The 16,236-nt window shown below is 54.3% G+C and overlaps 3 protein-coding genes across 3 annotated transcripts; 2 read left to right on the top strand and 1 right to left on the bottom strand.

The window, feature by feature from the left end:
* Positions 1-6,578: 6,578 nt before the first annotated feature.
* PG998_008303 (NADP-dependent malic enzyme) lies at positions 6,579-8,818 on the top strand (the record flags this gene model as incomplete). The annotated part of the gene is made up of 3 exons (XM_066875119.1): positions 6,579-6,899; positions 6,990-7,420; positions 7,616-8,818. Exons 1-3 carry the CDS (start codon positions 6,680-6,682, stop codon positions 8,816-8,818), a joined length of 1,854 nt encoding a protein of 617 aa, XP_066731064.1. The 5' UTR covers positions 6,579-6,679.
* Positions 8,819-9,839: 1,021 nt separating this feature from the next.
* Positions 9,840-11,693, top strand: PG998_008304 (MFS transporter OpS2; the record flags this gene model as incomplete). Its single annotated transcript, XM_066875120.1, has 1 exon — positions 9,840-11,693. One exon carries the CDS (start codon positions 9,840-9,842, stop codon positions 11,691-11,693), a length of 1,854 nt encoding a protein of 617 aa, XP_066731065.1.
* A 1,258-nt stretch (positions 11,694-12,951) lies between these two features.
* PG998_008305 (uncharacterized protein) lies at positions 12,952-15,986 on the bottom strand (the record flags this gene model as incomplete). The annotated part of the gene is made up of 5 exons (XM_066875121.1): positions 12,952-13,678; positions 13,733-15,311; positions 15,432-15,496; positions 15,577-15,704; positions 15,783-15,986. The coding sequence occupies 5 exons, from the start codon at positions 15,984-15,986 to the stop codon at positions 12,952-12,954; spliced, it is 2,703 nt and encodes a 900-aa protein (XP_066731066.1).
* Between the last annotated feature and the right edge of the window lie 250 nt (positions 15,987-16,236).

Here is a 16,236-nt window from a genome sequence, read left to right on the forward strand (position 1 = left end):
AATGCATTCGAACATTACCTTATCACAGAACTCAATACTCGATCTACTCTCGGGGACCGACCGGCCAGCTTCGGATGGACTATTTGATCGACAGATTGTCAGCTTCCCACCTGACCCCTTTTTCTCATCTGATCCCAGTGAAAGACTTATTCCTGTAAATGGCTTTGGATACAAGCCGAGAATCAACATCCCTATGTTGATGAACGACGGAAGTATACCAGATCTTGAGAAGTGTAAAAGGGCTCCGGGGGGCCAGTGCCAGGCAAAAGAGTCCTGATACTTATCATTGTGGGTATTCATATGGTTATTCGAGATGCTTCGATCGGACTTCCGTGGTTCAAATTCGACAAGGTAACATGTGCCCAGAGGCCTGTCGTTTCTGAGGGCCGGCACATGGGAGATGTAGCAAGCCTGGCTAAGGCCATGTCTTATGAGCTTCGTAGGTGCAGCGAGTGTCATCAAGCCAGGCAAGTCCGAGCAAGCAAGGAAACATACCGAAAGAGTGGCTGGGGCAAGGGTGCCTTGACTCTCGTATACGATGAGCGAGACTGGAGAAAGCCACAGGTTTCATGTACGGTTAGGTAGTTGACTGGATGAAATATCTGGTTTGGCAAGTTGACTGTTGAAGGGCGGACTTATTTCAGACAGTTGTTTAGATCTGTCTACAAGTAAGGAGAAACCTACTCCTTGTGACTCCGTCCGCGTGGCATATCCGAGGATCACGGTGTTGAATAAGTGCAAAGAGTTCAGAGTGGCGGCTTCCATGGTGTAGGTCTACCGTCAAACAAAAACAGCGACACGCTCCAGTGTGTTGTTGCTCATATCTCAAGGAGTGGTCGATAAGGGACGGCGGAGGGGCGCACAGAGGAAGTATGCACAGCTGTACAGCACAAGAGACTGCCGAAACCAACAGCAGGATGAGGCCTGCTTCAGTGATTAATGAAGCTGGACATACTATTTGGTGGAGCAACATCGTGGTTGACAGACTGCTGTACTGCTGTTATGGGGCACAAAGGACCCGTTGTAGGTGTGCTCTGATCGATCACCTTTGTGCCCATGTGTCTGATAGCATGACATACATGTTCATTCGCTCTGGCATGCACCAAAGCATCAGTTCGGGGATGATTCGTTTTGCAAATCGGTAAGCGTCGACGACCCCTTTTAGCCATGTAAGAGTTTTCTTATCCGCCACAGCAGCTTGGAAGGTGTGGCCAGCAATGGGCACCGACGAGGTGCTTTCCAGCTCAGTTAGATATGCTGTAGCCTAGGAGACGAAGCGCCAGCAATGCCGCCGGGTCCATCTTTACTAACGATAAAAGGGCACCGTAGCCTGCCATTGGCCTTTGTGCCAGTCGCTGGTTTTACCTTCACCGTTGCAATCGTTGGACTCTTGTTCAAACCAAGCTATCCCATGATATCGAGCTTATCGAACAGGATAGAATTGAGTTCTATCATCAGTGTTTTGACCATATTTGCAGGGTACCGCAAACTCGTTTGCCCCAAAGCTAACTATGATGACATAAGTAGGGTCCGTTAAGATGACAGATACCAAGCCGAAAGCCACGTGGATCACAACTCGCGAGAGACCCAAGAGACCGGCCGTAGCATCGATAGAACCCCTTTGAGAGTCCACCCCTGACATACTCCTGTCCCATAAGGCGACACACGAAATGCGATGCCGAGATGCCCTACCGATCGAAAGGGGAAGAAAAAGCGTATAATTAATACTAGGTGACGATAACAAGGGCTTGAGACGCCTCGGCTGCTAACGTTTGGGGGTACTGCTAATGCTGGACTTCGGCTTGTACAGGCACAAGCGGAGGGTGGACATCAACTACACATCTTCTGAGTGTGACCCCTGACTTCCAAGCAGAATTGAAGGGGGTTCTTAGGCGCATGGGGGGTAGTCCCAAGAGAGCAAGATGCCATTGGCGAATATGAGACTCCTCAGGCGTTCAGAGAACATGGCAATCCTTACCCCTGGGAGGCATGTGCGCCAGATAAAGAATAGGCTCGCACCGAGGCACACAGAGAGCCCGGTAGCATCGGCGACGATACAGGTCTACTTGGTCACGATGGACCATTAATATCTTCCGCGAGTTCATCATGGGCAACGGCCTTTGTGCGACTAACTCCCATAACATCAATTGTTGATCGAGGATTAGAGTTAGAGTTGCCAACGAGACTGGTTGCGCAAGCTGTAACTTGCCATGGCCATCTGGTTTTGCCTGCCAGCCGCGTGCCACCTCATCCTTCGTTGGTGCTCATCTCAGCGACGCACTATTCAAAGCTTTCTGGTGCTATTTCATACCCCTAACTCGAGATGCCCTAATGTAAAGAAGGCGCTGACTCGAGGCATATCAAGAGCATCGATATCGTGAATGGGGAGAAATGTGTTTCTAGGTCAAATTGGGCGATACTCGAGAGACCAGGTAGGGCTGTCCAGGAAAGTTGGGGGTATCTGGCCCAAAAAGCCAGGGCATACTTTCGGCCCTCAATATCGCTTTGGGCGGCTCTTCCAGCACAGCCTTAGGCTCGTTCTGCTATACGCGGCCACCTCAATAGCTTTTGTAGCGAGTGCCCAGGGGCCTGGTTGCTGGGTGTAGCATGAAAGCTCTGCTGTTGCCTTCCCACCCAGTCAGCACTTGCCAAAACCGGGTCGTAATCAGCGAGATATTACTTCGGACAGTTCGGAAATGGCATTGTCACTACGAGTTAGCAAATCACGGTAATTTGTTGTCTATTCCAGTTGGTCGCTGGAGGGAGCCCATCCTCTTATCGATGGCATTCGGACACACGAGATTAAGTACCCCTTTTTTCGGCGATCGGGAAGTTACGGATCGATTTCGACCTCAGGCCATCGTGTTTACTCATGACGATCCCGAGGTCACCCGATGGCATGACCACCTCTGGGCACCGGCGGTGATAGCTACCACGATCTGATGTTTATCGGACGACGGTGGTGGACACCCTGGCGGGAACGGGATCCAGAATAGTCGGACCGGGCACTGGGGCTCGGGGCCTCGATGGCGACCTCCCAGGTCCGACTCCCGCCCCGCACGCATACCGACGCTAGAGAGAACAGGCCCGACCCGTCATGCAGTCAGCAAATTGTCGTATTATTTGGGACGGGAGACAAATGAAACATTTCGGCCGGCTACGTATGAAATGTTCGCATAACTCGGCAGAGCCCAGCGGCCTAGAGGGATTGCAAATGCATGAGCCACAAGAAAAGGCCAAGACAGGATTCGAGAAGTGATACATGACGAAAAGGAACGCGGCATGAACGGCATGAAGTCTGACACGATCGTGTGTCTCCACGACTTATCGCCACGCAACAGAAGCCCGAGCCACAGGAAGAGGGCCAAGTGCCAAGATTAAGGGTCATCGAGACAACGTTTCCTTGTTTTATCAAGAGAAGCCCAGCAAAATTGCCTGATCGGCGGATGGGATGGATTTCTTCGTCTGTACCAATGGAGATGAGCGGTGATTTGGGGAACCAGAATACGTCTTGGACGGAAATGATCTGGGTATGGACAGGCCTATGATCACTATAGGAAACTTGATCGTAGCTGGGGGTTACAGGTGCAGTAAGAAGGACCGAAGGACTCATGGTGCTGCCGCCAACAGCGGAGACACGGACGAGCAAGCGGCTGGTGGTAGTCGGCGCTTCGACAAATGCCCATGTGCGGAACAGCGATTTGTCGATGGTGTACCCAGTAGTTTATCGAAGAGAAGAGGCTGAAATGGGATGTTTGAGATTCGAGGCTGGGTGGAGCCCCCTCCTGATCTGATCGACGGGAGGTTGAAGTTGTTCTTCAGACGACGAACCTTGAGTTTGTTCTAGTTTGCACCTCCTGCCCGCCTTGCCCTCTCCGGCACGGTATCAGAAGAGTTCGGGGACATGTTTCAAGAAGGGGGACGTCCGTGAATGGGCGACGGATGGGATCTCTGCTAAGCTCCTGCAACAAACCAGCTTGGCCATCTTTTTCTTCTTTTCCTCCCTTGCCTTAGGGCGAGACTTGGACCCGGTGAACTGGTCAGAACTTCAGAACTTGTGCCGTCTAGCCCTCTCCCCTGTAGACGCTAACTTTAAAGTGGTGGGGACAACGGGTGAAATCGGGAATGGAAAATTGCAGGCATCTACGGAGTAACTGACTGGGCATCAAGCCCGCAGCTGCGATTCCGGGACGACCTTGGCGATGTGTCGCGTGCGTTTGTGTGTGTGTGCTTTTCTTTTTTCTTCTTCTTTGCTTCGGGCTGGAACTCGGGGCAGGGGCAGGGGCAGGACTCGGGGCTCTGCTGTTTGCTGGTCAGCTCCCCTCCTTGCAGTAAGCCTCATTGGCCACACCCAGCTCCAATTGGCCCGCTGCCAGCTCAGCGACTACTACACTACTACACTACATACTCGGGTTCTGGCGTCTCACAACAACGGACGTCGTGTAAGTGAGAGGGCCGAAGGAGGGTGAAGTCAAGCATTTTGATAGAAAGGCTTGGTGGCCGCAGATGCATGTCTCACCCGCTGCTCAAAGTTCGGATGATTCGTACTAATAAGTGCACAGCAATTACCTGTAGCTTCATCAGGGCAATATATCTGAGGTCCCGTTGTTGGCCTCGCCGGTGAGACTGTCAACTGGAACCGGCCATAGCCACCTTCGGCACTAACATTAGAGCTTTACAGCAGGATTTCGTTTTGGAGCGTGGTGGCTAGATTTGGGTCCAATTTGGGGGGCAATATGGAATACGAGTACATACATACAGACTGTACATTACGATACATATTATATCCCCAACTTTTTAATATCAAATTGCTTCTGCTGTCCGGGAGAAACCCGCACACGGTGCAATCTGCAGCTGTGTACGTGTAAGTTGAAGTCCGGACTTCTTCCAGCCCCTCCAGTCTGTGTAGTATGTAGCCAAACCCAAGAAGCGCATTGGAAATAAAGAAACCCGAGTCATTCGTAGTGCCCAATGACACATACAATCAAGGCAGTTGCCGTGCTGACTTACTCACTCCATGGCGCTGAAATTTTAGCAGTCGATCCGTCGGGGAAGCTCCTCCATCCCCAGAAACTATTTTCAACGACGGCTTGGCGGACAGGCGCGGTTCTTGCCCGATTGGGCGCCTTTACCCCAACTCTGAGTCTTGGCTTGGTGCTGATAGAAAACTACGGGTGACGGGGCCCTATATTTTCGTCAACGAGACACTCATCACGACCGTCCACCGACAGCGGCCGATAGGCGCATCCGACTTGTTGACTATTCAACAGGCGTGCATGTCCGTTCATCGGCCATCTACGTAGTAACCCATGCATGCATGCATACATACATACTTACAGCTTATTATCTTGGGGGGCTTGGGGGCTTGCTGCAATCCACTGGACTGGACTGGCCCCAATCCGTTTACCGGTCAGCGGAAGACCTGTTGTATGTAGTCGGGTTGTGCAGGGCATAGAACACACACAGTGACGGACTGGATTCAACAATTCCAATTTCCATTTTGCTTTCTTTTCACCAGAGACAGCAGAATAGCAGACAGCAATATAAGAAAACTTTCCGGGGATTTGTCCAAGTTGGAAACTCTCTGACCCCGTCTCGCAAAGAGTTTCTTCCCTCCATTGCCCATTCTCCAATCCCCAGGGATATTCCATTACCCGACAACTCACCCGGCCACCAGGATCTGATCTTCAGAAGCCCAGAGATTAATTTTTCTCTTGGACGGTACAACGCCTCCCCATTCTTTTTTTCGGACAGGACGACGGAAGTCCCGCCCACGTTGCAGAGCCCAGCTTCTGCCCAGCGTCCCAGCGACGGTCAATCTCCAATTTCTTCTTTGCCTAGCTTCCAGAAAGTGGTGGCGCGCGTCCGTCTCCAAGTTTTTGGTTTTTTGCCCCTAAGCGGTTCCGTAACTTATTCGTCCCAGCGGCTTAGGCAGAAACCAGACTGCCGTCTTTACCCAAAGCCGCAGTAGTTTCCGATATACAGGGTGCCAGTTCGGCCACCGACTTACTGCATGTGGTAGGAGGAGCCCGCTGTTGCTCCCTGCGCACAGTCATTTACTGATTGAGCTCCTGTCTTCTCTTGTCTTGACCCTTCCTCCGATTCTCTTGGTGCCCTACTGCATGAAACCCCAACGAAACTGAGGCACTCGGAGCACCCTCCCCCCCTCCTCGGTCCCCCCCTGAAGACCCCTGCAACACGAATTCGCAAACTCGGGATGGCACCCATGGCTCCCTGTCTGCGTGCAAGGGTGTGCAGCGCCGGGGCTGTCGGCTCGCCTGGTGGAATCTTATTAAGTCCACAACGTCTCACTGCCGGACCTCAGTCTGCCACCCAATGTTGCCGGACTATTTTGATTAGCAGTAACCGCAGTGCGAGTCTACATACCCAATCTGGTGATCAGTGGTGTCATTCGAACAAGCAATCTAGCCATTCCTTCCCTAGTCCTCCCGAAGCTTTGTTGAGCAAGCTGGAGTGGAAAGCTTCCTCGTCACCCCCTCCTCCTTTACTGCACCTGCACCTGCACCACCCACTCCCCGTCCGTCCAATGGCGCTTAACAGCAACAACACCACTTACAGCACCATCAGCTCGCCGTTGTCGACTCCGCGCTCCCAATCCCCGGCATCCATCTTTTCTGGTCGGGCTTCCCACACCTCTACCATCTCTACTAGCAAACGCATGTCTATATCTTCCCGGAGGTCGCTCTCACAATTCAACCCAATGTCTTCAGTCAACACCCAGGCTATACAAGAACGCATGAAAATGGCTTCTCTCGACGGTCTCCGCGGCTACGCACAAAACCACTACGGCGAGGTTCAACAATACGTCAAGACGGAATACGTCCCCAAGTCACAAGCCACTGGCTTCCAGATCCTCCGCGAACCCTCGTGGAACAAAGGTAACCAACAAAACTCTATCCCAAACTCTCGTCGTCCTGCCGGATGTCGACATTGGTCTATAATATGCTGACCCAAGCCCGAACATCCAGGCCTTTCGTTCACACCAGACGAACGTGTATCTAAGAACCTCACCGGCCTCATCCCTCACGCCATGGAAGACGTAGAGACGCAAGTTGCACGATGCATGCACATGATCCACACTAGGTCGACTCCCATCGACAAGTACCTGTATCTGTCATCGCTCAAGGACACCAATACCGACCTGTTCTACCGTGTCCTGATCGACAATGTGCGCGACCTCATGCCTCTGGTCTACACGCCTACCATTGGCGATGTCTGCCTGCAGTACTCTTCCATCTACACCCGCCCGGAGGCCCTCTACATCTCCATCAAGCAGCGCAAGTCAATTCGCACCATCCTGAAGAACTGGCGCTACTCCAACCCCAAGATCTGTGTCGTAACAGACGGTTCTCGTATCCTGGGTCTGGGCGACCTGGGCATCAACGGTGTCGGCATCTCTGTAAGTAAAGAAGAAGAAAAAAAACCCCTCTGGCCAGAACGACCTGTCAATGCGTTGCACTGCATGTGCGCAAGTATGTGCGGCCCGTTTAGCACGTGAGCCAAGTGTAGCGTGCATATGCATTCGCAATTGGCGTGGTTTTTCTTGGCTACGCTTTTTAGACTGTAGGGCTGCATCACTAACAACCATCCCCAGATTGGCAAGCTGGCCTTGTACACTGGAGCTGCCGGTATCCACCCCGAGGAGACTCTGCCCATCGTGCTCGACTGCGGCACCGCCAACGAGACCAACCTCAAGGATCCCTTCTACCTTGGTCTCCGTGCCCACCGCCCTTCTGTTGCCGACCAGCAGCAGTTTATGGACGAGTTCATGGAGGCTGTGAACGATGTCTTCCCCGACATGGTTGTTCAGTTCGAGGATTTCGAGACTGAGAAGGCCTTCAACTACCTGAGCCGCTACCGCAACAAGTACAAGTGCTTCAACGACGACATCCAGGGAACTGGTGCCGTTGTCCTGGGAGGATACATCGGAGCAGTCAACCTGTCCGGTGTCCCTCTCGAGGAGCAGCGCCTCGTCTTCATGGGCGCTGGATCTGCCGGTGTCGGTGTCGCCAAGCAATTGGTCGAGTTCTACACCCGTCAAGGTCTCACCGAGAAGGAGGCCAAGGAGAAGTTCTGGCTGGTTGACACCAAGGGTCTCGTGACTTCTGACCGTGGTGACCGTCTCGCCGAGCACAAGAAGTATTTTGCTCGCACCGACAACAACGGTCACCAGTTCCGTACCCTGGAGGAAGTTATTGAGTACGTCCGACCTTCGGCTTTGGTCGGTTTGACCGCCACCTTCGGTGTGTTCACCGAGTCCATCGTCCGTGCCCTCAAGGCCTCGGTGGACTCTGGTGGTGTTGGTCGACGCCCTATCCTGTTCCCCCTCAGCAACCCCCTTACCAAGGCGGAGTGCACGTTCGAGCAAGCCATCCAGTGGACGGAAGGCACTGCCATCTTCGCTTCCGGTTCTCCCTTCCAGCCCTTCTCCCTCAAGTCTAGCGAGGGATCTGTGACGTACCAGCCCAACCAGGGCAACAACGTGTATGTCTTCCCCGGTCTCGGTCTGGGTGCCATTCTGGCCAAGGCCACCCGAATCACGGACGACATGGTGTACACATCGGCTGCCTCGTTGTCGGAGACCCTGGACGCTGAGGAGGTGGCCAGCGGACTGATCTATCCCAAGATCGAGAGAGTTCGTGAAGCCAGTGTCGTCGTCTGCCGTGAGGTGATGAAGGCTGCCCGTCGCGAGGGCGTCAGTGCTCTCCCCGAAGAGCAGTGGGTTGAGTGGGAGGAGTGGGGTGACGTCGCGTTGACCAAGTGGATTAAGGATCGCGTCTACGACCCCCTCAAGTAGAAAGACATGGTTGGTTGATCATGCATGGCGTTAATGGTGTGTGTATTCTCTTCGTCGGACCATTCTTTAGGCTGGTTTACAGCCTCTACCTCTAGGGAGGGATCAGAGGCCTTACACGATATCCCGGTTACGATTATGTCTTGGTGGCGCTTGGTTCGTCGCCAAGCAATGAATCCTGAACAGCTTGGAGAAGCAATCATGGTATAATTAGAACCTCGGTAGAGAGGGTATTTAAAATAGAGCACCGTCAGGAGATGAATAATCTATCGTTATGTAACATTTTCTGTGCCATGGTGGTCTTGTGAATCTTGTGAATCTTGTCATGTCTTCGAAGGAGCCTCTTGGGATCAACCACCCCGGTCTCCCTCACCGTCGCTCAGTCTGCCTGTTTCGAGTACGGTCTTGATGTTTTTGCTGCGTCAAATAGCCGGCTCGCCACTGGGTTACCCTTCCGGTCTCGGGCACTATATCCCCCCAGGCTGGCACCCGATGCAACGCCCTACGAACTACAGCTCTGCATCCTCCCCCATCCGGGGTAATGTGGGCCGGTTCCCCTCTTGTTGCCGTATGGTTGGTGTATTTGTCGAATTTCCTCGCGGTGCGCGCTTTCGGCCACGCTCGCGACTCGGCTTTATTGCTCCACCTGGCTTCTATCTCATCCCACGCTGTAGCCAGGATCCGTTAGCTCGGTGCTTCCCCGGATGCTGGGCAGGGCACATCTTACATACATACATATCCGCGCGGGTTTATTCCCCATGTTTTGCCAACCTGCTCGTCTGGTGACCAATCTCTCTCTATTTCTCTCTCTTACCGCTAACTTCTTCCTCCGTCACGGCCTAGTCCATCCCTTCCATATTCCGGGTCTTTTCCCTTTCCTCTTGGCTTGACTGCACACAGCTCGAGCGCAGGCAAGCGAAGGCGGTATTTTCTACTTGGGTGGCGGTGGCAACATCCCTCTTCTGTGTGCCCATCGGGTGCCGGCTTCCGCACCGGGCCGGTCCGCTCCACATGGACCATGGCGATGGACGACAATTCCGAAAAGCATACAGGAGAAAAGCCCGTGAGAGGCACGGGCTCGGTCTCAACGTCGCTGAGCCGCAGGTCTAGCGACGGCAACATCGAAGCAACAGCAGTAACCGCCGGCATTGGGCGCAGTGCCGAGAAGGAGTCCATCGAAGTGGCCCCTGAGCAGCCGCAGCCGACCGGCAATGTTAGCAATGCGCTTGACAAGGACGGCGGAGAGGAGGCGGGGGAGGCTGCTTTGTCCCGGACTCGCTCCAGGGCTTCGTCGACGCGGTCAAGGGCTCTGAGTGTGGTGCCAAGGGCGCGTCGCAGGGGGTTGTTCGCGCAGCTGGCTCTGGTCCCCGAGGTGAATCGCCCCTACGATTATTCCATTAGAGTCAAGTGGACCATTACCATATTCGTGGCTATTGCCGCCGCCGCCGCCCCCCTCGGCTCCGCTATCTTCTTCCGTGAGTATACACCCTGCTTGGCGGCCATATTTGTGCATCGGGGAGAAGTGTTACTGAGGACGTGGGCTGATCCGATCGTTATAGCTGCACTGCCCGCGATAACGAGAGACTTGGGAGCGTCTTCGACGGTAGTGAACTTGTCCGTCGCCTTTTACATGCTGAGCATGTCCATCTTCCCCCTGTGGTGGTCGTCCTTTTCCGAGACCTTGGGGCGCCGGACCATCTATCTCGTCTCCTTTGCGCTCAACGTGGTCTTCTGCCTCGTCGGCGGGTTCAGCGTCAACATCGCCATGCTCATCGTCTTCCGGATCCTTGCCGGCGGCGCGTCGGCCAGCGTGCAGGCCGTGGGCGCCGGCACCATCTCCGACATATGGGAGCCCCGGGAGCGCGGACGGGCTATGGGCATGTTCTACCTGGGCCCCCTGATGGGCCCGCTGCTGGCGCCCATCATAGGAGGCGTGCTGGCCGAGGCGTTCGGCTGGCGCAGCACGCTGTGGTTTCTCACCGCCTTCGGTGCCGTGGTCTTCCTCCTGATCCTGTTCGCCCTACCAGAAACTCTCGCGGCGAAGAAACCCGCGGCTACCGTAAACGGCGACAACAACACACATACTGCCGAGGGGGCCGACTTGTCCCGCGTGTCGACCACCCGGTCGGTCCAGGTGCGGACCAGACAGCTGGGCCAGTGGGCGAAGCGCTGCTTCGTCGACCCCCTGCAGGTGGTGACGTACCTGCGCTTCCCGGCCGTGGCCATCACCGTCTACTACGCCTCCATCACCTTCGGGGTGCTGTACGTGCTCAACGTCTCGATCCAGTCGGCCTTCTCCGAGCCGCCCTACGGCTTCTCGTCCATCATCGTCGGCCTCCTGTACCTGCCCGGGTCCCTCGGCTACTTCATCGCCTCGCTGCTGGGCGGCCGCTGGATCGACCGCATCATGATCCGGGCGGCGGAGAAGGCGGGCCGGTACGACGCCGGAGGGAAGCTGGTCTACCTGCCCGAGGACCGCATGCGCGAGAACGCGTGGATCTCGGCGACGCTGTTCCCGGGGGCTCTGATCTGGTATGGCTGGTCCGTCCAGAACGGCGTCCACTGGATCGTGCCCGGCATCGCCAACTTCTTCTTCGGGCTGGGCAGCATGCTGGTCTTTAGCGCCGCCACCACCATGCTGACCGAGTTCATGCCGCGCCGCAGCAGCAGCGGCGTCGCCCTCAACAACTTCGTGCGCAACATCTTCAGCTGTACGGGTGGCGTCATCGGCCAACCCCTTATCAACGCTATGGGCCACGGCTGGCTCATGACCATGCTCGGCCTCATTGCGTGGCTCAGCGGCAACGCCTGCATCTGGCTACTTAGGAAGAACAGTCAAAAATGGAGGGCGCAAATGGATAAGGCGCTGGATAAGTGAAAATCCAATCCCGGGAGCGGAGATGACAGGAAGGCTCGACTCCTTCAAGGGGGGACGGGGGTCGGAAAGGGGACCACCATATTGGAAGTCGAGATGATTATATGGACGATGACAACGACTATGATGGATTAACAGCGTATGCGTTTGAACTTCAATTATACGATGGAATGGTTGGTGTGCATAGCAATGGAGGGAACAAGTATATCTGCTTTCTACGACTATGTGGGAGAGCCAAAGCATAGCTTTAGATCTTTAGTTGGTATACCCAGTACATAGTTGACTATTCACGCATTAAAGTAAGGTCATGACCTGCTATAAAGTAGACAAATAATCCCTTGAGTTTGTTATTTAGCTGACACATTAGACACTATGACACACATGGCTGCCTCTTCTTCTGCACCAAGTGGCTAGCCTTCCTCGCTTTCTCATTTCGCCACCCACTTCCCATCCATCCTGCAATGCGCCAACCACTCCTGTCTATAGTACTTTCGCTGGGGATGCTCCAACCAGACAAAACAAAACAGAAAACCAACACACACACACACACCTCGGGTGATCAATGTCTCATCGTCAACGAACGACATGATCCACACACCACAGGAACATACATGGGGATAATTATCAAGGCAAAAAACTCAACGCTGGAGAACATGACGCCAAACCCCCAGAAAGGGAATAGCAACGCAAAGCTCAAGACATCTGCCAGCAAAGTGGGAGAGGGGAAAGCGAACAGCAAACAGGGAGCGCATAGGTGTATATTCGCAGCCCAGAAGAGTTCCGTCTAGAGTTATCAATGTGCGTGTCTCCAAACATAGGACTTGTAAGGAAAAGAAATGCAACGGTGAGGGGAGTAAATAGCCTGCGAGCCGCCTTCCAGCGTTGCTTCCGCATCTGGCAAAGCACACTAAAGGGAAACAAAACGCCCTTCGTGTCCTCGTCTTGCCCCCGAGGTGGTATATCTAAATAAAAAAACGGCCGTTATAATCTTGTAAAGATGTTGTAGGCACCGAGGGTATTGTGTTGTTGGTAGATTGGACAACAGCACCCGTCGCACCACATGTGAAATCCAGTCAAATATGCTCGTAATTACTCCGTTTCGTGACTCGTTGTGTTGATTTGATGATAGTGCATAGCTCGCGTCCTTGGAGATGAGCCGTTTTATAGGGTCGGCCAAACGTATAAATGCCTGGTGCACGGGAAACCATGCTTAGAAATTGTCACAAAACCCCCGCCTTTGTGATCTCGCGAATGTCGGCTTTTATTGCTGCCCGGGGTGGTGGCCGACGGCACCGTTCTCGAATCCAGGCAAGACGCCGCCACTGATCTCGGCCCATTCCCAATCCAATGCCGTTGGTAATTGCCATAGGTCTTGGGGCAGCAGTGGTTGAAAGCCGCCTACAGGGTTTTGCATAGGTGGCGAAGGAAGCGCCTGCCCAAACCCGGTCAGCTCGGCGAAGTTGTTGAAGTCGGGCGTATCGTAAGTTGGGCCTGTGCTGGGATAGTCCTGAGGCCATCCATCCTGACCGTCCCGCGGTGCCTGGCCATTAGACGACGCAGCAGTGTTCATAGGGCTGTACTGGTTGCCGGCCGAGAAAGTACCGGGAGACGATTGCCCATAGCCCTGGTTGAAATGCGACTTCGGAGTGGCTGCAGACGACGTTGGTCGGGGTGTAGTGGTGGCTTGCGCGTTGTTGTTGGTGGTGGTATTACTGGGGCGGGCCGGATCATGACTCTTTCTCTTCCGCCGAGCTGGTCCCTCCTTCTCCATCTTGTCAATTACCACCTTGGCAATGCGCTCGAACTCCGAGCAGACGCCGAGCATACGGTGGACACCGCCTGTCTCTGCCTCGTGGCCCAAGGTGGATAAGAAAGTCACCACCATGTTCATGAGTTTGGCGTCAGACCTGGCGCGTGGATCGACCGGGTTCTGCAGGATGTTCCCAAATAGTGTGACGAGAGCCGTAACCGGGAAGTATAGCACGAGCCTGGTATAGTTAGCAAATGGAGTTGAACGCCCGGGTAGGAATAACCTGACTCACCATACAACCTGATAGTCGCCTTGCGGGACATATTTGAGAAGCGAGATGGTAGCTCTTGCAGCAGACGCGCAAAGAGCAGCCGACGAGAACACTCTAGGATTGAGCGGTTTTGTGTTGAGACCCTGAATCGCGTAGTTTGAGAGGCGGTTTGTCCAATAACCCCGATGGACCGACATGCGGTGAATCGTCGTCATGCAGTTGTAGTAGGAGAAATGCAGCATCACCACATGCAAGATGAGCGGTGTGTGCGAAGCCTTGATGTCATGTTCGGGGCGGAAGTCGATCGGGATGTTGTCTTTCCAGTCCTCCAATTCCTTGTCAAGCTCGCCGATGGTCTGCAACAGCTCGCCCTCTGACAGCTTCTGTGCCTTAACCGAGTATAACCGTTTGTATACGCGACTCTCGACCGTTGTCAATTCGCACATGACTCGGAACAGATTCATCTTGCCCTTGCCATCAGCCAGGGGAATGTTGCCAATATTGTCCTCAGGGTCGGCGTCTGGGAGTTCCACGTTCATGTCGTCGTCATCCTGAGCCGGTGGCCGCCCCGAGCGCAGACAGAGGTCCTTGTCCAGCATGTAGGCAATCCAGAACACCCGTTTCCTCTGCTCGATTTCAACTGGGTTCAGATTGAAACCACTACCGCGCTTGTGTAAACCGATGGTGTGAGCCAGCCTGATCGCGGCCGCAATGAGGAGGAAAGAAGGCTGCGGGTTCGGCGTTCCTTGCATGAAAGAAGCCATGCCACACAGGGCTTGGACACTCAGTAGATCCGTATTGCGCATCGTAAGCTCCGGGAAGACAGCCATGGCGTTCTTCATGTAGGCCCATGCCTTGCTATCCTCCTCTTCCGGTACCAGCTTGCTCATGACGCGGAGGCGATGTGCTGTTGCCAAAGCGACGTTGAGACTTGCCCACCATCCCGAGCCTTCATAGGGGTCATTCGAGTATTGCCGCTCTACCAGATGCATGAACGTCGGTTGGTGGAATAGCGGGAACATGCAGTTGAAGTTCTCGAAATAGTCCTTGAGCAGGGATAGGGCCTCGGGCTTGGGCGGCAGCGGCCGGAAGACTCTCCGGTGGAACAAGTCGCTAAAAATTTCCGGCTTCCAATGATTCCATTTGTGGTCGTCGATGGAAACTTCCGATATCATCTCCGAAAAGGAATTGTCCCCAGTCTTCTCGTTGACCCATTGGATGCCCTTTGGTGAGAAGATGGAGAATCCCGACGATGAGCCGATATATCTCGTCTCGCCTGATTGGTTAGTGACCAGAGAGCACATCATCTCGGACAGAGCTTCAACGTCGTCGCCCTTTTTCTTCTCTGGTTCCTTCTCCTTCTGCCTTTCCGAGGGCGCAATAGAAGGTCTCCTCTTGTCGTCATCTCGCATAGGTTCAGGCGATGTGAGTGAGCTCTGAGGGGTTGATGCAGCGTCATTTTGACCAGAAGTAGCTTGCGATGGCGAAGTGGGATTTGACTGGGCAGCCTGCGAGGCTTGTCGCGACTGCTGAGCCTTTTCTGCCAAGCGCTTCTCCAATGTGCCCAGATCCGTTGCTTCGTCGTCCTCGCCGAGCAAGCCTTGAAAGGGGTGGATTTGTCAGCTCTTACAATAATATGCATGACGTGTGGGTGAAACCCCACGGTTGCTAAGCGGTCGCACAAGGCGACGTAGCTGAACACCGGAAACAGGCTACTTACCCGATAATCTCAACAGGCTTTCCATACGACCGAGGCGGTTCTCCAGGCCTTCGATATACTTTGCGCTGCCAGGAAAGAAACGTAAGTGCCAAATTCGACCAAGTCGCTGTGGTTTGCTCTCAGCAAGCAAGTGCGGAACACTTACCCTTTGGGCGGGTTTCTCTTTTTCTCGACTTGGGTGAAGACACAATCCGTCTTGTAGTTGATGCAGTGTGTGCACGACGGCAGCTTCCCGTCGCACTTGATCTTCTTCTTTCTGCACATGTCACAAGCCTATGTACGATTGGTGTCAGCTCCCGGGCGTACAGGATCGCGCCCGCAGGCGCAAATGTAGGGACAGTGCAGGCTCACTCTTGCGATGCGCCTCCGTTTGGCCTCGTTCTCGTCGCCCATCAGCGAGCTCGGGTCAAAGCCCATCTGGAGGTCTGGCGGCATCACGGGCATGCCGTCATGGAGGTAAGTTCCGAATATCTGGGGCGGCTGGTTCGCCAATTGCGGAGGGGGCATTCCATGGACGTGGAAACCCCCCGGATCGACTCGTAGGTGATCCATCATGGCTAGAGTCTAGTTGCGGGACAGGCTGCGGGTTCTGGGCTGGGGTCTTCGCGATATATTTGTTGTTTGTCGTCGTTGTCTGCGTCGCAACTAAGGGCGTCGACGGCTGCAATGCAATCTTGGGTGCCGTCCGGGCTAGCTGCGAAAGTGGCGGCACGGCAGATGGTAGGGTAGGTTAACGATTGCTTAGGAAGTGAAATGGGTTCCTGTCATGGTGGGAAATCGTGGATGGGGAATATGGGACACTTGA

Source organism: Apiospora kogelbergensis (assembly GCF_038363985.1).
Source record: "Apiospora kogelbergensis strain CBS 113332 chromosome Unknown utg000005l_segment0_segment0, whole genome shotgun sequence".
NCBI classification, from domain to species: domain Eukaryota; kingdom Fungi; phylum Ascomycota; class Sordariomycetes; order Amphisphaeriales; family Apiosporaceae; genus Apiospora; species Apiospora kogelbergensis.